Source organism: Pocillopora damicornis, chromosome 12 (assembly GCF_964200805.1).
Source record: "Pocillopora damicornis chromosome 12, jaPocDami1.2, whole genome shotgun sequence".
Lineage (NCBI taxonomy): Eukaryota > Metazoa > Cnidaria > Anthozoa > Scleractinia > Pocilloporidae > Pocillopora > Pocillopora damicornis.
In genome coordinates, this window is record NC_142681.1 from 12,400,892 (window position 1) to 12,420,230 (window position 19,339).

Sequence of the window (19,339 nt, forward strand, 5' to 3'; positions counted from 1 at the left end):
ACCTAACCCATCATGAATTTTGATACAACTCCAATCGATACCAAAGGTATGAGCACTGAGGCTGACGTTTCCCGTCAACCAGGGTAAAATGTTTCATTTTTGGATGCTCAAACCCATCATTAGTTATAAAAGTGTGACGTGCCAACTTGAAATACAGTCAGTTTTTTTTTAGCATTTTTGGCTTCGATCATGCAAATCACACCCGCTAGAAAGTGAAAAGTTCACGGAGACAAGGAGTTGATTGTCACGCTTAGATAGCCTACCGTTTAAAGAAAGAAACTTACTAAGGTTGTACTGTGATCGATCTTGTGATAAAAATCAAACTTTTCAAAGGGGTTAACACTAAAGCCTGACGTTCCTTATTAAAAAAAATGAATAACACTTTTCATTTTTCATGTTCAATTACATCGTTGATGATAAAACTGTAACGTAAAAACATGATCTACGGACCCAGCGCAGCGAGGTCCTTGCTTCATGACCGAGAGCCATATATTTTCCCGTCCGGCCCAACCAAACTCACTTAATAAGCACTTCATCATATGACCACTCACTGTTGAAAATGTAGACCTAAATAGGACATGATGAACGAGCATACAAGCACACACACAAAAAATATGCAATTAAAACTTTCTCTTTTTATTTCCATTAGCCCCTGAGGGGGTAGAGAATAAACTAAAACACGAGTGATCAGGATACCCAAAACACTGTGACAGAGGAAGTTCTGAAGATTAGGAAAAGTCCACACTGTTATTTTTGTTATTTGATTTTCAAAGCATCAGCCGCATTGTCAGCATCTTGGTAAGTGCGATTGAAAATCTTTTCTAGTCACTCGGTTTTTATCAGCTTTAGTTATTAAGTAACTGTAGAGAGATAAGGATCTTACGGCAAAGCCCAGTAACTGCTTTTTTGATCTTTGTGTTTACAATATATAGTTATGCCTCGTTTGGAGAGTTAGTTAGAGTTAGATGGCGCGATTGAATCGCCAGCACGGTGCAATAAATAGGTTCTACGGCGACTTTTTCAAATCTGTGTGGCTCTATACCGTATAATCTATCTTCATTAACTAAGGCTACTGAATATTGTTCAATTTGAAAAATCGATGACCATAAAACTAAAATCAGACTTCTATTTATGGTATGGACTGTCGCTCGCTGAAGGAAATCCGCGGTGCTTCATTATGTGGTTTTTCAGCGGCTATGACCTGCGTTAGTTATGAACTTGACTTTGTTTTAGGAAGGTTTAACGAAAGATTCTGAGATCGCGGTAGATTCGAACTGAATTTCCTACTTGTACACAAGCGTTTCATGATCGAGATAGCCTTCACTTAAATCTTTGGATACTAGCGGCAGGTTCTACGGTACATATTTTTCTAAAGGCCGTAATCTGTTTTTTTTTTCTATCAAAGCGCCAGTCTCGCATAAGAAGATAAGTTATGACGCTCCGCGCTCACGAAGAGATATATTTTAATTTTCTTAGAGAAACTGAAACTTACTTCAATTCACTGTAATTGCATACATAGTAAAAACGTACTTTTCCTTTGAATGGATGTTTCATATCTTCACTGTTAAATGGCTTTCTTCAAACCTTTATGGTTTTATACAACATATTTCAACTTCATTCGCTAAGATTGTTAAGCATTGTTTAATTTGAGAAACTGATGGTCTCCACAATCACGTGATCAAAAACTAAATCAATCCTAAATTACGACATATTTATAATGCAGACTGTCCTTTACTGATGTCAGAAGATATTCGCAGTGTTACAGTTCGTGGTTTTCCAGTGTCCATAATTTTCATTGGTAATTCACGTGATCTTGTTCGCTTTTTTTGAAAGTACTAAGGTCTCGTATAGGAAGAGAGGTCAGTCTTTGACACCGCGGGCTCACGAAGGGAGATGTTATAATTCTCCGTGAGGAACTGGAGGAAGTGTAAGTGATCACTGCGCTTACTCTTCAGATGCAAGTGGTCTACTAAGCCCAGCCGTTAAATTGGTTGGGAGGCTTTGTTATAGGCTTTCAAATGAACTAAAACAACGTTCACTCTGAAATCTAAGTTTTTTGTCATTGCTATGTGACAAACTCATAATTAAATGCCTGTATAAATGTGGAAGAAGGGAGATCGCAATCTTTTACCTCTATCACGTCATCAGGTTACTGGTAAAATGACAATCATACGTTTCTCTATCTTTTAAACGGTCAAAAACGTGCAGAACAGTATTACGTGTTTTTAACATTAGTCCAGATGTTTTTCATTGTTTTTGTCGTTTCACTTTCGTAAGTATCAGCTGCGACATCGATAATTTTGTATTTTTTTTTTAGTAGATTTACCGTAACTTAAGCCTTAACCTTACGGTTACTTGTGATATGAGTAACTTTTTAATCGCAAAGGCTAAAAATGATTGTTAATTTGCCCTGTCATGTCCTGTCCTGATACTATTAAGTCATGTCATGTACAAAAATTGCCACCGGAGTGAAATGAATTCGTCGCAAAGCTTTGTGACCTCACAAATTATTTATCATTCTCATCAGCTATGAATAGATTCGTTTCCAGTGACACTCATCTGATAAGTGAGCTCGTTACCTGGTAATAGCTTGCGACAAAAATATTTTGCCACAACTCATGGAATGATGTTAATCGTTAGTCGTAAAGTGGCCAAAGTGTTAACCGTTAGCCGTAAAAGCCATCACCCCATTGAGACCCTCCTTCTACCACAGCGAGCCCATAATTCGCAAATGCGAGTTGTTTGACTTTGATCTTTAAGCCTTGGAAAATGAAATTTCCCCGAATTTGGAGAAATCACGTAATGTTGACATCAATACTAAATTAAATGGGAAGCAAGCTTGTCAGGCCTGCAGTTATTTGTTATATTTCGAAGAAAAGGAAGAAGCCCAGTCGCACATAATTTTTATCGTTCAAATTATCGCTCGGTGTTAGTTCCCTCTAGTTGCAAGTTTCTTACAATTGTCTTAGGAAAAGAGGAAACAAAAAGGTTAAAGCAGCCAAAAATGCCGTTGGGAGAATTCAGCGCGGATCCTACGCAGTAACTGTAGTCCAGTCCATTTCCCCTACCTCTCTCCCCTCGTCAAAAGAAATAAGTATAACTATTTAGTATAAGTATTGATTATTACTGAGAGTCAAGCTACCTCTCTCTCTAATGTCATTTGCTCGTTGCCATATTTCGGTCACTGGATTAACGCCTTCAAAGGTAAGACCAGTGATGTGGTTATTTTCGAGCAAATTATCGATCCAATCCATCCGTTTTTATTTCAATCTATTATAACAGTTACTATTTTTGTCTTCGATCAGTGCAAATCACACCCACAAGAAAATGAAAAGTTCATGAGTACAATAGTCAGTTTTCATGCAAAGATAGCTTACTGTTTAAAGACAGAAGCTTTAGTTGTGCTCTCGATCTGATCGATCTAGTGATGCAAATGCAACTGTTCCAAAGGGATGAACACCGAAACCTGTCGTTTCCCGTTAAACAGAGTAAGATGTTTCATTTCAGAAAAGTGTGACGTGCCAAACCAAAATACAGTCACTTAATTTTTTTTAGCATTTTTGGCTTCAATCATGCAAATCACTCCTGCTTGAAAGTGAAAAGTTCACGAAGACAAGGAGTCGATTTTCACGCAAAGATAGCTTAGCGTTTAAAGAAAGAAACTAGGGTTGTAGTGTGATTGATCTTGTGATGAAAATCACACCCTTCAAAGGGGTAAACACTAAAGCCTTACGTTCCCTATTGACAACAGAAATAACACTTTTCATTTTCCATATTTAATTACATCATTCGTGATAAAAGGGTGAGTTGCAAAACCGGTACAGTTACTTGTGGCATATGTAACTTTTCAAGCGCAAAGGCTAAAATGATAGCTAATTTGTCCTATCCTGTCCAGGAACTATTAAAAGTCTGTCCACGAGAGGACCGGGCAGGCGTGACACATTTCACCTCACCGATTTCTTTCGAACTTTCACGGTTTACTAGGGTCGGTAACATGTTCAAGAATCCAAAGTAGCTCGGGCTCCCGGCTAATCCCTGGGGTATTGGAGCCCCCACATCAAATCCCTAGGGTAAAAGGCTAAAATTAGCTCGAAAACTGCACTTCCAACGAATCTCTCTCACACTAAGAGAATGCGATGGATTTTAATCTTGTTATGTCCAATGGTTGTTCGGAAGCTCAAAGAAACAATTTTTTAAAGTTGGGGTAATTTGATATAACTTTTGTCATTTTAGAGCTAATTTTTCGATCTTTGTGTTTGCAATATGTAGTTATGTCACGTTTCGAGAAATTGATGATCATAAAACTAATTTCAGACCTTTATTTTTGTTGAGGACTGTCCCTCGCTGATATCATAGGAAATCCGGGGTGCTTCATTACGTGGTTTTCCAGTGGCTATGAGCTGCATTAGCTATTAACTTGATTTTGTTTTAGGAGGGTTCAACGAACGATTCAGAGATCGCGGTGGATTCGAATTAAATTTCCTTTTTCTTCTTTAACACAAGCGTTTCGTGGTCGAGATACCTTCACTTAAATCTTTGGATACTAGCGGCGGGTTCTACAGCATATATTTTTCTTAAGGCCATAATTTGTTTCTTTGTCTGTTGAAGCGCCAGCCTCGCATAACATGATAAGTTATGACGCTGCGCGCTCGCGAAGAGAGATGTTTTCATTTTCTCAGAGAAACTGAAACTTACTTAAATTTACTGTAATTGCATACATAGAACTTACGTACTTTTCGAACGAATGCTTTATATCTCCACCGTTAAATTGTTTTCTTCAAACTTTTACGGTTTTATACGATATATTTCAACCTCATTAGCTAAGATTGTTAAGCATTGTTTAATTGGAGAAACTGATAGAAGAGAGGTCAGTCTAGGACACCACGTGCTTACCCTGAAAGATGTTATAATTCTCTGTGGGGAACTAAAGGAAGTTGATAATTAGATCATGATCAAAGTCAACATGCTGGCCATCAGGCAAACTTTTGTGGATTAGATTTATATAAAAATGTCAGCTTAAGGATTACAAACAAACGATTTAATATGTTAGAAATAAATAATCGTAAAGAATGGTTTTATTATCTAAAACCATTGGTAGATCACTGCTCCTGTATCGCAGAGGTCATGGGTTCAAATCCCGTACAGGCCTGAATTTTTTTCAGGCCTTATTTTCACTACTGCTCAAGTAGTGTTTATGACTACAAAGATTGCATTCACGTCTTTATCTGCAGTTCAGATATATAACCTTCATATATTCAAAGTCGTTTAAAAATATACCCTCAGGATGTTTTGAAAATTTTTGGGTTCTTATCTGAATAACAAAACAATCACGGTAATTGTTGCACGACTGCGGTTTTTTTTTTTAATGTAGGGAAAGTCCCGGCTGTTTTTGTCTTTTCACTTTCAAAAGCATCCGTTACGAAGTCAGCAACCGGTTAAGTACAAGTAGAAGTGATTATTACAGGGGTTTACAGCTTTCTTTCTACAAAGTAATAAGCAACAATCGATTGTTATTTTGAGTAGCTTTGCATGAGGAACGTTTTAATGGCAAAGCCTGAAAAGAATGCTGTTTTGTGAATATTTCTCTTGAGCCTATCAATCTAAATTTCTACCGAAGTAAAATGAATTTGTTACAAAGCGACTTCGTTAAATCTTTGTGGCTTCACATCTTACCAATCATCCTCATCGACTATGGAAAGGTTCGCTGAGATGTATCTTTCATGTTGGGCTAAGACCGTAAGCGCTTAAAACTGGAAGTGGAATACTGAGTTATGAGGGTGCTTTTTTTTCCAATAATATTATCGTTGTCTAGTTGTCAAGCTACGCAATAAAGGCACTCCTTAATCGCTGAAAATGTAAAGAAGTCGCCTATAGAGAAATAAAAGACTGAGGGCAAATATTTTTCGAGTTTCCTGACGTGATAAGTAAAATCCTAAGTTCTGTTTGGATCATAAAAAACCATATCAAAGTTACTTATTCCCAATAGTGTCTACACCTGAGTTACGGTTAGTAGCGAGTGAACAATTGCATATCAGACTTTCCACAAAAACCCATTTCTACGCTGAAAAATTGTTTGATCATTTGATTGGTTGATCTAAACTACAAATAAGGATGTGATTGACTTATTGAACTGTCCGATAACAAATTTTTGGATGACAAACTACCTGATAACAACTTGGCAAGTGAATAAGTGGATAATGGGAGTTTTTTTAACCAATCACGATCGAGGAAATTGTAATTTTTATGATTGATAATGGTAATAGGGCCGAGTGGATTCCAATTCGGTTTGTAATAGTACGAGTGATTGAAAATTTCCGAGAAATCAGTTACATCTGGTAGAGAAAATATGTAAAGAAATTAATTACTCCTTTTTGAAAATTCCCCCAGTTTTTTTTCCAGGATAAGTGGTTGTTGCTATGGTTATTGTGATCAATTTCGTGATTGGTGGATTTAACTGAGTGGACTTAGTATGATGGCTGCTTCAACCGTACGATTACAACTGTACAGAATGATTAGTGAAAAATGAAGCAGCTAATGCACAATCACATTTGAGGTTATGAATAATTAAATATATGAATTAAAAGTTTGTGTTAATCCATTATTTTAAAAAAAAGTCACGGTAAGGGTTGGCCGACTCATCGAATAGTTTGGAATGTTGGGAAAAGTCCCGACTGCCGTTATTTTTGCCGTTTCACTTTAAAAGTAATAGCCAGGAGGGGATACCCAGAAGTGATCTGGATACCCAAAAAATGGGGATACCCGGAAAAACTGTGACAGTGCAAGTTTCGGAATATTGGGAAAAATTTGTTTTTTTGTTGTCTGACTTTCAAAACCAACAGCTATATAGTCAACATCGTAGTAATTACGAAATTAATTTTGCAGAAATCACAACTTAAGTAAAATGAAAGGTGACAAATCGAGTTTGTCAAACCATTGGCACCTCAAATCTTGGCAATCATCCTCATCAGTTACGAATAGATTCGTTTTCAGCCATATACTTCAGATAAGTAAGCTCATTACTTAGTGATCCACGGCTAGAAAACATCCTCGTTGTTTTTTAAGAAACTCGCGACCCTTCAAAAACCCCTAATTGATAACGAGACCCCCCGATACACGACCATTACGCAAGCGCGCGTCATTTTTGTTATTTAATAAGGTAAACAAACGAAACAGCTAGATCAAAAATCACTTGGTTAACAACTGACTTTCACAGCATTACAGTTAGACAGTCCGTTTTCAAAGTTTCACCGAAGGTGATCTGTTGATGTGCTCCAGTTGCACTTATCCACTCCTCTTCCCCACTTAATTTTTGCTTTAAGTCGATATTGTGAATTCTAACACTTTCAGCTCGTTACAAAAGTTTCCAGGTGTAATCGACCCAGCCCGTTTTTGTAACTTCACATATAGATTCCTGTTGTAGTGTCTCATTATGAATGCAGATTATCGAATCATTTGCTTAGCTTGTGTTATTAATAATAATGTTTCCCTAATAACAGGAGAGGATGGCAATAGAAATCTTACGACATGAAGAAGAAGACATGATAGCTTTCATGAACATCGCCAAACAGGTTGCCCTGTTCCTGCTCAACTCAGATCGCATTCAGAAAGCCATTGAGATATGCAGCGAATGTTTGATTTTGCTAAATGAAACCGATCAAAACAGCAAAGGCGAAATAGAAAAGACCTTCTATTTCCTTCTTTTCAGCGCTTATTGTCATGTGTCTGACTACGTAAGTGCGGAAAGATACGGCAGGAAACTGCTTGTCTTACACAGCGAGTCTGGTGACTTAGTAAAAGAGGGAGATGTAAGCATAGCTCTAGCAGATATTTTTGACAGTCAAAACAGGTTTACAGATGCTAAAGAGCTTTACGAAAAAGCAGTTAATATAAGGAGAAAAACTGGTGAAAGAATTGAAGAAGCAAGTGCCTGCGCAAGATTCGGAAATATGTTGTATGAACTTGGCGAAAACCTAAAAGCGAAGGAGTATGTTGAGAGAGCCCTTGCCATTAGAAACGAAATTGGCGACAAAAGAGGAGAAGCATCATGTTATGAAAGCCTAGGTAGTTTGTTTCGGTCTCTCGGGCAATACCACAAGGCTAAAGAGTATCTCCAAAAAGCGCTAGTCATAAGCACTAAAATTGGCGACAGAAGAGGGGAAGCATCATGTAATAGCAACCTAGGTAGTGTGTTTGAGTCTTTCGGGCAATACGACGAGGCCAAAGAGTATCTCCTAAAGGGGCTTCGCATTAGAACTGAGATTTGCGACAGAAAAGGAGTGGCAGTTGATTACAGAAACCTTGCTTCTGTGTTTCAGTCGCTCGGACAATACGACAAGGCTAAAGAGTATCTCCAAAAAGCGCTTGCCATCAAAACTGAAATTGGCGACAGAAAAGGTGAAGCATCATGTTATAGAAACTTAGGTAGTGTGTTTGAGTGTCTCGGGCAGTACGACAAGGCTAACGAGTATCTCCAAAATGCGCTAGCTATCAGCACTGACATTGGGGACAAAAGAGGAAAGGCGGCTGACTATGGAAACCTAGGTACTGTGTTTCAGTCGCTCGGGCAATACAACAAGGCTGAAGAGAACCTCAAAGAAGCGCTCGACATCAGAATTGAAATTGGCGACAGAGAAGGGGAGGCAGCTGACCACAGAAACCTAGGTACTGTGTTTAAGTCCCTCGGGCAATACGACAAGGCTACAGAGAGTCTCCAAAAAGCGCTTGTCATCTGCACTGACATTGGCGACAGAAAAGGAGAAGCATCATGTTATGGAAACCTAGGTGCTGTGTTTGAGTGTCTCGGCCGATACGACAAGGCTAAAGAGTATCTCCAAAAAGCGCTTATCATCAGAACTGAAATTGGCGACAAAAAAGGAGAGGCAGCTGATTATGGAAACCTTGGTACTGTTTCTCAGTCGCTCGGGCAGTATTACAAAGCTAAAAGGTATCACAAAAAAGCAGTTCTCATCAAATCAGAAATTGGTGACAGAGAAGGAGAAGCATCGTGTTATGGAAACCTAGGTAGTGTGTTTGAGTCTCTCGGGAAATATGAAAAGGCTAAGGAGTATATCCAAAAAGCGCTTGTCATCAGATCTGAAATTGGCGACAGAAAAGGAGAGGCAGCTGACAACGGAAACCTAGGTACTGTGTTTAGGTCTCTCGGGCAATACGAACAGGCTATAAAGCATCTTAAAAAAGCACTCGACATCAGAACTGAAATTGGCGACAGAGAAGGGGAGGCGGCTGACTACGGAAACCTAGGTACTGTGTTTAGGTCTCTCGGGCAATATGACAAGGCTAGAGAGTATATCAAAAAGGCGCTTGACATCAGAATTAAGATTGGCGACAGAAGAGGAGAGGCAGCTGACTATGGAAACCTAGGTACTGTGTGTCACTCGCTTGCGCAATACGGCAAGGCTATAGAGTATCTTCAAAGGGCGCTTGTCATCAGAACTGAGATTGATGACAGAAAAGGAGAAGCAGCTGACTACGGAAACCTAGGTATTGTGTTTCAGTCGCGCGGGCAATGTGACACGGCTAAGGAGTATCTGCAAAAAGCGCTCGTTATCAGAACTGAAATTGGCGATAAGGAAGGGGAAGCAGCAGATCTTGCAAACCTTGGAATTGTGTGTAGAACTGATGGAGATTATGAATCTTCGGAAGTATGCTTGAAGAAAGCTTTATCCATATCAAAAGATATTGGAGATAGAAGAAGAACGCTCCAAATTCTTCAAGAGTACGCCATTTTGTATTTATCTCAAAACAAAATCAAAGACTCCCTTTCGTGTCTTCGTCAGTGCATTGGAACGTATGACGACCTGAGATATTCCCTGGGTGCCAATGATGAGTTCAAAACATCATTTCTGGAGGACTCAGGAATATATCTCTACAAGCTGCTAAGTACTTTGCTTTGTTACACCGGAAATGTTCGAGATGCTCTTTATGTTGAGGAGTTGGGTCGAGCTAGAGGCCTATCAGACTTGATGGCAGAGAAGTACTCGGTTAAAACGCACATCTCTGCTAATCCACAATCTTGGTTTGGCGTTGAAAACATTTTTAGAAAGAAAAATAACTGTACTTGTCTGTACATTTCTTATTTTCAGAATCATGTGCATTTGTGGATCTTCAAAACAAGTGGAATCCCTCACTATAAAAGAATATCAGTAGAAGAGAATCTAGTTCAGGCTGGGTTGCCCAAAGATTTGCCTTTGAGTAAAATTTTGGGTGATAATTTCAGCAGGCTTGGCATTTTGCCCACTGAAGATTGTGAAGATAGGTCTTTAAATGTGGTTGAATTGCAACCTCTCTCACCCGAACAAAAGGGCTCACCAAGATTGCGACTCTTGGAGGAGGAGGACAAGGAATTCATTTCAAGTCTATGTATGTGTTACAAAATGTTTATTGCCCCCGTTTATGATCTGCTTGAGGAGGCTGAAGTCATTATCGTTCCTGACCGCAGTTTGTACAAAGTTCCCTTTGCAGCCCTGAGTGAAAAGGAGGGAGCCAAATACCTGTCGGAGACTCATAGGATCCGTGTCATTCCTTCTTTGACGACACTCAAGATCATTCAAGATAGTCCAGATGACTATCACAGCAACACTGGTGCCTTGATCATAGGCAATCCTAAGGTTAATGGGCTGCGGCCATTGCCAGGTGCAGAAAAGGAAGCGAAGATGGTCGGACAACTAGTGGGCGTTACGGCTCTGGTACAAGAGGAAGCAACAAAGCAGGCGGTACTTGAGCGGATAGGTTCGGTGAGCCTGATTCATTTTGCTGCCCATGGTGACCCCGAAAGGGGAGAAATTGCCCTCTCCCCCATTCCTACTACCAACAGTCCAGACGCTATCCTACCACGGGAAGATTACTTATTGACGATGGCTGATGTCTCAAGAGTGAAAGTCAGAGCTAAACTGGTGGTACTTAGCTGCTGTCACAGTGGAAATGGAAAGATAAGAGCCGAGGGAGTTATAGGAATTGCCCGTGCGTTCTTAGGATCCGGTGCTCGCTCGGTGTTGGTTGCGCTGTGGGCCATTCCCGACCCAGCAACAGAGAAGCTGATGAGTCGGTTCTACGAACACCTTGTTGAAGGAGAAAGTGCCAGTGAATCCCTTCATCAGGCGATGAAGTGGATGAGAAAAAACGGCTTGACCCAAGTGTCTGAGTGGGCTTCATTTACGCTGATTGGAGATGACGTGAGTTTTGAGTTTGGGGCGCAGAGGTAAGACTGTTATTTTACTTTTACAAATCAAAGCTAATATAAGATGTGAAGGTGGCTATGATTTATCGGCCACTGACTGTCAGCGGGGATCCTTTGTTACCTTGAATACCAAGGCTAGTTTTATACCTTTTTTTCGCTTCTTTCAAAGAGTAACAATTTATCCTCCCAGTTAGGTGTAAAATATAGAATCTCGAAAGCGCCTCTCTGTCAATCTTCCTATTACACCTGGTATAACTGTATTTGCTTTATTTAAGATATGTTGATTAAGTTATCTATAATTTTTTTTTACGTTTGTTACAGGAAAGAAGATCTCGAAGGAAACAGACTTTAGAGACTTTTAGATGGATAAACAAATAAAATAAGTAGAGAAAATACTCTATCCGTTATTTCATTGTGTAATTAAAGAGAGGGTAATCTCAAATTAAGCATATTAATTTCAATTTTTTGCGTTCTCTTTTCCGATCTTCTCAGAAGAAAGTATTGGTTACGTTTAAGAAAATTTTTTTTTCAGCACAAAAATTATCTTTTCCGGCTGAGACAATCAGCACGAAACATTGTTGACGCAAGGCTCTTAAGCGAAGTGAAATCAGGAAAGTTAAAACAGTAGTTTAAGCATCAAAAACGAGCCAGTTGAGTCTTACAGGATTTTCTCTCAAATCCTTTTGTCAGGTTTTATGAACAGAATTCTACATTTTTGATATAAAATCTCAACAGAAACCATTTCTTTTGGTCAGTTCCAGTACTACTTCTGAGTGCTTAAAAGACTGAAAAATACATGGATTTCTAAATAGGACCATGGAGAAGCTATCAAGGTCAAGAATTTTATTACTATAAAGAAGAAAAATTACGGCAGCTATATTTTGAAACTGGTTCAACAAGTCACTTACACACATTAATTTTTGAGATGATGTATATTTGCATGGTAATTAAATCGTTTTCAAGTCAGGTAGTTGTCAAAATGTTGTTTTGGGAATCAAAATATTCTTGTTTTTACCACATTTTATACACTTTTCTCTTTTTGGGAAATTTTTCTCAAGGGATTACGTAGTGATTCCAAAGAGGCTAAAATAAAAGACAGCTGGATAGAAATTTTAGAAAATATCGTCAACGTTTGTTTTAACCAGGTTACAGAGTAAAATGGATAGCACTGTTGTTCATTGTTAAGGCGGCAAGGTGGTGGGATGAAGGATGCAACCGGTAGGGGTGTCTGCATGCGGTCCACTGACGCTTTCTTGCGCAGAAAACATCAATAAACACCATGATCGCAAGAAGGTTGTTTTGTTTCTCATTGCTTTTCAGTGCATTTCTTTAACCGTTTCACCTCGACCCATGTTCCTTAATACTCATCTTATAGTTGAAAAAAATCTGGCGATGAAGTTCTGGTGATTAGTATGCTAGCGTCAGATATTACTTCCAGTATCAAATAATAATCTTTGTATCAACAGTTATAGCGACAAATGATCATACCTTATTATGGGAGCAAAACGAGCTTTTCATCCCTTTATTTGAAGTAAATTACGTCAATTTCAAAATAAAAACGTGAGGTATAAATAAGTGATTACCTGCGCGAAAAAAGGTTTGACCATGTCACGTGTTCCTGTAAAGGTGTCCTGCACTTTTCCTCCTGTAACTGTTTCTGAGGGTGTTGAACTCCGTAAGATAATACCTGAACTATGAGTATCGGTGCATTGGGAAATTCTCGTTTTTACCCCAACCTACACGTTCTAACCCCCCCTTCCCTCCCCACCTAACTGTGCTTTAAAAAGGAAATTAAAGAAATAATTCTTGCCGCGTTTGTTTCGATAACTTTCTGTGAGTTATTTTTCAAACCACTGACCCCTTTGTATCATCTGCGGTCAACACGGAAGGCAATTCTCAGAGTCTTGATTGAACAACTTCACAACGTTATGAGTCATTTCGGTGCTGACGAGATTAATCTTTACATAAAAGTAAAACACAACATAAAAGACCCGTAGGAGGTGCGTTGACCCTGTAGGGAAAAAATTAAGAAAAGCCTCTGGATTTTATCGCTTATGGTTTTATCAGTTATGGCGCTTAAGAAACTTTCATTATTTCATTATTACCATCATCATTATTATGTCAGCGTTGCATTTGTACTCTTATGAATCGAGAAGATCAATAATATTTACCCCAGCCTACACGCCCTAACCCCCTCCCTCCCCCACAGTAGTAATCAGTTTGCTGAATAAATTTTTGTTTCTTTTTGCTCTCGTCTAATTATCCCGCAGCAGTTTTCACAGTTGTTTCAAAAGCTTTCGATGAAAATTTTCCGCGCAAAATTTAGAAGTCATTCTGAAATTTGTAGATAGTCTTTTCTTTCTGTTTTGGTAGAGTTACACTTTTTCTAGACCATAAAACGTTAATGTTAAATGCAGATTTTGGGGTATTTTACTTTACTTTACATGCATGGAAGAGGCGTTTGCGTTTGATTACCCAAGATGAGTGAAACAATCAGAGCACTAGAAATGAAATATCCGGAGGCCAAAATTTGATAATAAACAACCAACCATCAAAGTGGAGTGTGAAAGTTATCACTTTGTAACATGTAATATTATTATTTAGATTGTATTAAATACTCTTGCTCAAGCTTTCATTAATGCATGATGCTTCTTGCCAATGCTCATACCCAATCTAAACATTGATGTAAGGAATTGGTCACAAAATATGTGAGTTTTAACCCTTTAACTCCCACGTGTGACCAAGACAGAATTTCTCCTTACAATATTAATACAATATCAAGCAGACAAGTGATGAGAATGAAGAAAAATACCAGATAGGAGATTATAAGTTGATCCAATACAAAATTCTCCACACTAAAATCACAAGAACTGTATGGCAGACAGTAAGGAGAATTACTAAAGAGATCTTGGGAGTTAAAGGGTTGAAGGGTCGGGATCTGGAAAGCAAGGATCCTCCTTTAATTAGGACTGAAATTAATGGAGGCCCTTCTATTTTAATTCATGTTTTTACTTTGCCCTGCCTCCTCCCCTGTAATGTTTAAGGCACATAGAGGAAGAGAAAAGTTTTTTATATTTTGATGCAAGAAAGTTAAATTAATTGGCATCCACATGATGCACACAGCAATAATATAAATGCCTTAGCTTTACAGGTTAAAAAATTAAAATAAGAGAGTTGTGCCATATTTTAGTTTTTATCCTCCTCTGGATATTTATTCAAATAACATAGTCAATATCAGTCTCATTCAATCTTACTTTCCAATAAGCTTGTGGAAAGATGACAACCTCAGTATTTCTTTAAAATCAATGAAGAAAGGAAAGCCTACGCTCTCAACACAGAGAGTTCTTTTGTGCATTATAAATACAAACCTGGTCTAATTTGTGCATGAAGGTGATTGTTCCAGGTAGGTTAACCTTATAAATTAGAAGCAAAAATTTATTGAACCTGTCATCTTATGAATGTTTGACTCAATTTTATCTCACTAACCAAAACTGAATAAATAGGAACTTGAAATTTATTTCTTATCCTTTTGAGGTGTGCATCAAAATTTTGAAGTCATCGCAGGCTTGAACCACAGGTTTATAGGAAATCTGTATGTGTGTGAGTTTTCAAGTTGACGTATAAAACCGGGATTATGAGACCTTGAATGACTTTACTACGTGCTGTACAGGTACAGGTACAGGTAGTAAAAAAGTTTGCTTGGCTTTTTCATTAATACACATTTCTGATCATGATATCATCTAAACACAAACTGAGTTTTTTGTAAAGCAACAGCACGGTTCCCTTTACGCATAAAAATGTAGAGCTGGTTGTCGTCAGCATACATCATTGCCTTGAAACCATGTGATATCTAAGCCTACTCTGGGACCTTAAATCGCCTTAAGTTGCCTTAAGTTGCCATTGGTTATGCAATGTTATAAGGGTTCCACCCTTCCCAATTGGCCCAATTCACTCCACTCCAATCATAAGGATCAGAGGAATAGGCATGGTGGCTGAATGGTTGGTGAACTGAACTTGTTATTAGTCCAGTTTTGGTCTCTAGTGTTGGAGCATTACATTGTGTTCTTGGGCAAGATACAGTAAGCTCAAAGTGCCTCACCTCTTCCAGGTGTATATGTGTACTGTTTGGCAGGGGTAACCCTGCAATGGACTACGAGTTTAATTATTGTTATTGTGAGGTGGGCAATGGCTTCCATATAAATGGAAACCCCATGTGAAAATAGTCATGCACTTGTCTAGACCCTGTGCTGGCATGGGTAATTCCTAAATGTAAACAATACTGATATAGGAAATATGACAATGCATACTCTTCCATTTTCTTACTCAAACAGCTATCTGTTTCAACAAGATTTCTGTCGTGTATTTCATGATGAAAAAGTTGACAAAAAGGTTGACACTGTATAATCATCAGGATATAATAGATATTGAATCAAATCAAACCTACAGAGTACCAGATCATCAAGATAAAACGATAGACAGGTATTCTGGAGAAAGGCTCAATTCTTGCCACCCACTTCCCTTGCGAACTGAATTCCCAGTTTTCTGGGAATTCCTAGGAATTCTCAAAAATTCCCAATTATGCAAATGACCCTTGCAAACTGAATTCCCAGTTTTCTGGGAATTTCTGGGAATTCCTAGGAATTCCTAGGAATTCTAAAAAAATTCCCAACTATGCAAATTAACTCTGATTTATAAAGCTTGGAATTACTGGGAATTTCTGGGAAAGGAAGACTCCAGTTTTGTGAGGACTTGGAATCCCTAGGAATTCTCAGCTTTACAAACTACCTATAATTTAAGAAGTGTGGAACTCTTGGGAATTTCTGGGAATTGAATTTGATGGCAATTTTTTAAATTCTAAGAAATTCTCAATACCTTGAATGTGAAGGTTTTAAGAAAAAGAGTAATTTCAGAGGCTTAAAACTTTGGCTTAATAAAAGGTATGCTATACAAAACTTACCAAGAGATATACATACATGTACATGTTTATAACTTAAACATCAAGAAATTTAATACTCAAACTAAGTTTTAGTAAATCCTTACATTAATATGGATTTTCTCATGAACCAGCTGTCAGTTATGTTAAATGGAAATTGCCAACTTCCACAATAATTAACAATAATTACATTGTTATCTTACTTCCCTAACCTACATTACTGGTTGCCTTTGTTAGAAAACCTTGGAACAGTCAAGCTCAGTTGCCTCAAACGCTGTCAGAGACTTTTTGTTGACAATACTTTTAGTAGAAATTTCATGCCTTAGACAAACAAATTCAACACCTAATTAATCTTTCTTTTTTCATGATTGTTGTTGCTACTTTTTTTCAGTTTTTTGCTCTATTTTCATGACTAATTGCTGTAATTTGTTTTGCTGTTTTTATTCCTACAAAACATTTTTGTAAGAGTTGCAATACTTGTGGATCATCCACACACTTTGCAAACATTTGGCATGCAGACAAGACAGAGGTAGTCAATGTACCCTTTGAGGAAAAACACCTTTTATATGACGTCTTCAATTTACTTTATTTGAAACTCTGATCTGAAAATATTTGTCAACAAGACTTGTTAGTAGTGAGAAGTACCAAACAAGTTTCCTTTCATAACTTAATTTCTTAAATGTCCCAATCACTGAATCTCCCAAAAAAATATTACATCTTTTTATTTTTGGTGCAAATTACAAGTCCTTCTTTATATAAAAATGAAAAGTGCTAGTCATACTTCAATAATAACAGCTCTTAAGTTTACTTGTTGTTCTTCTCTGTCTGTCAGCTATCAACAAAATTGTTTTATACTTCGGGCAGTGCATAACTATTTGTGGGCCAGAGTTCCAACGCACCTCTGTAATCGCATATAGCTACTCCTGTCTCTTGTACAAATGTTTCTCCTTTGTAAGACGCACTTTACTCTGTTGTCAATACTGCTTTAAGTTCAGTGGAAACGACTGACTGAGGAATCGAGATGGCGGTGTTGGAACGTGTTGCTGAACGCTTGCTACGGTCAAGCTTTGTAGATTTTGGTACTGGTACACTGGGATCATCTATGTATCTCTTACACTTCCGAATGTGGTATCCTTCTCTTATAAATATGAGGGTAAAAGACGATTTGTAGTCGCATTCAAAACTGTGATTGGCTTGTGTTATTTCTCACCTTTGCCATTAACACAACTCAAGTGAGTTTCGAGTCTTTGTTTCCTCGACAACTTTCGACCACAAATCATGCATTTGTAATACGATCGATTCTTGTCGATTATTTCTACATAGAGTGAGCTCACATCTTTATTTATATCACCAAGCTATCCACCTTCTAGAAGCAGAGAACCGGTCGGAGAAGTCAGAATAAAGTTGGGCGCTTCTCTTAACACTGCAATCGGCAAGCCAGCGGATTCACTTTGCTAGCCAATGACAAGTCCTAAAAGATCCACGTGATCATGCCCGTGATCGGAAACAAAGAAGACTCCATTTGGCGCTCATCTTTGAATGTACTTTTCATCGGTTGATCGCTTTTCTCTACTGTTTTGCTTAATATAACATTTCTAAAGATAGCTTTTATTGTGGTTCAATGGGAAAACGAGAATAGCGTGAGTGTTGTAAAAGAGAAGAAAGTCGTTGGCGCCGTGGAGTTAAAAGAAGGGACAACAGTTGACATATGGACCGGTACAAACAAGGGTCGAGTGGCCATCTGTAAAGCTACGATTTTGAAAATTTGTGGTGAGTAAAAATTGCGATATTCGTTGTGATCAAAATCTTATAAAAGAATAGATGTAGCGGGTTGAATTAAGCTTACATAACACTCGGCGCAACTGAAACTAGAATAATTCTGAGAATCGAATCGGTCACTTGCATGCCGCAGTTTCTTAAGCTTATGCTTTACAATGAAATAAACCTATCAGTAAGGTTTCAAGATTCCTCTAGTTACGTTTGGGAACATTCAAGATTCATAACAAACCTTAGTACATAAAGAAGCCCTCCTTGGTAAAAACAAAATAATGTATTCAGCCCTTTTTGCCCCCGCAGGGTTTTTGGCCCCAGAGGGCCAAAAACCCGAGGAGGCACCTTAGGACTCCCCGCGTAATATAGAGGAAGACTGGAGAAGAGGGAATGTGGGTATTTTCGGTAGATCATAACCAGAAAAAATCTCGATTTGATCGCTTGCACGGCCGCAAGGTATCAACGTTTTTCCCGCAAATGGTCATGGGCTGCCAGTAAAAAGACACGCGCGCGAGGACTTTTAGGATCGGCGTCTTTGACACGAGATTTGTCCTAGTATAGAGGAAGACTGGAGAAGAGAGAATGTAGGTGTTTTCGGTTGATCGTAACCCCAAAAAATCTCGATTTGATCGCTTGCACGGCCGCAAGGTATCAACGTTTTTCCCGCAAATGGTCATAACTACACAACTGTAAACAACAAGCCCAACTCAAAAAAAAAAAAAAAGAAAACGGTACTGTAGGGCGGGGGCAGCTCTAGTGAGAACTATAACTAGTTTAGTAAAATCCATGAGAGAGATGTACTAACTCCATAACAGAGATTTCTCAATTTGAGAATCCAATGAATGCCCTTTTCCTCATAGCCATCTTAAAAGCCTGCTCTGAGCTTTAAACATACATATTTTAATATATTTTTTTTTCAAATTCAGATGTCAAGGAATCCAGATGCAAAATGGTCAAGGTTCTTGTTGACAACCTCATTCAAGGCCAACTCATTGTGAGCCCAGGAAAAAAAATACAAACAGTACAAACAGCAGCTAAGTTTGCAGTTTAGGATAACTTCATTCTAATTTATTGTTACAGTTACAACAAGATTTTAATCAAAAAATCAATTTTATTTGTCTGTAATTAGCCCCTTCACTCCCAAGAGTGCTTGGTTTTCAAATATAATTTCAGATATTGTATTTTATGGAAAAGAATCAACAGATTTTATTCACAATTTGTGTCAAACCAAATTTAATGATTGATTAGGACTATTTTATATGAATAGCTGTTATTGAGGATTAATCCGTATGAAGTTCTCAAGAAAAGAAAAATAAATCAAATTCCATCCTAATATTACCACACATTGATGTTAATAATTAATCAAAAATATTTTACATGTAAGCCTTAATTAAGCTTCTAAATAAATTTCATTGAATACTTGAATTTTAGCTGGGTTT

The 19,339-nt window shown here is 38.1% G+C and overlaps 1 protein-coding gene and 1 long non-coding RNA gene across 2 annotated transcripts; both read left to right on the forward strand.

The window, feature by feature from the left end:
* Positions 1 to 669: 669 nt before the first annotated feature.
* On the forward strand, positions 670 to 15,796 carry LOC149036525 (uncharacterized). The gene is made up of 3 exons (XM_089189301.1): positions 670 to 798; positions 7,497 to 11,218; positions 11,519 to 15,796. The coding sequence occupies exons 2-3, from the start codon at positions 7,503 to 7,505 to the stop codon at positions 11,547 to 11,549; spliced, it is 3,747 nt and encodes a 1,248-aa protein (XP_089045427.1). The 5' UTR covers positions 670 to 798; positions 7,497 to 7,502; the 3' UTR covers positions 11,550 to 15,796.
* Positions 15,797 to 17,320: 1,524 nt separating this feature from the next.
* Positions 17,321 to 19,325, forward strand: LOC149036526 (uncharacterized). The gene is made up of 2 exons (XR_016181680.1): positions 17,321 to 17,900; positions 18,827 to 19,325. It is a non-coding gene; the product is annotated as an uncharacterized LOC149036526 (long non-coding RNA).
* The last annotated feature ends 14 nt before the right edge of the window (positions 19,326 to 19,339 follow it).

What these genes read in the sequence shown, in the direction of transcription:
- LOC149036525 (XM_089189301.1), top strand. Translation starts at nt 7,503, where the DNA reads ATGGCAATAGAAATCTTACGACATGAAGAAGAAGACATGATAGCTTTC. An exon ending in TTTGAGTTTGGGGCGCAGAG is followed by an intron (nt 11,219 to 11,518) that starts GTAAGACTGTTA and finishes CGTTTGTTACAG; the next exon opens with GAAAGAAGATCTCGAAGGAA.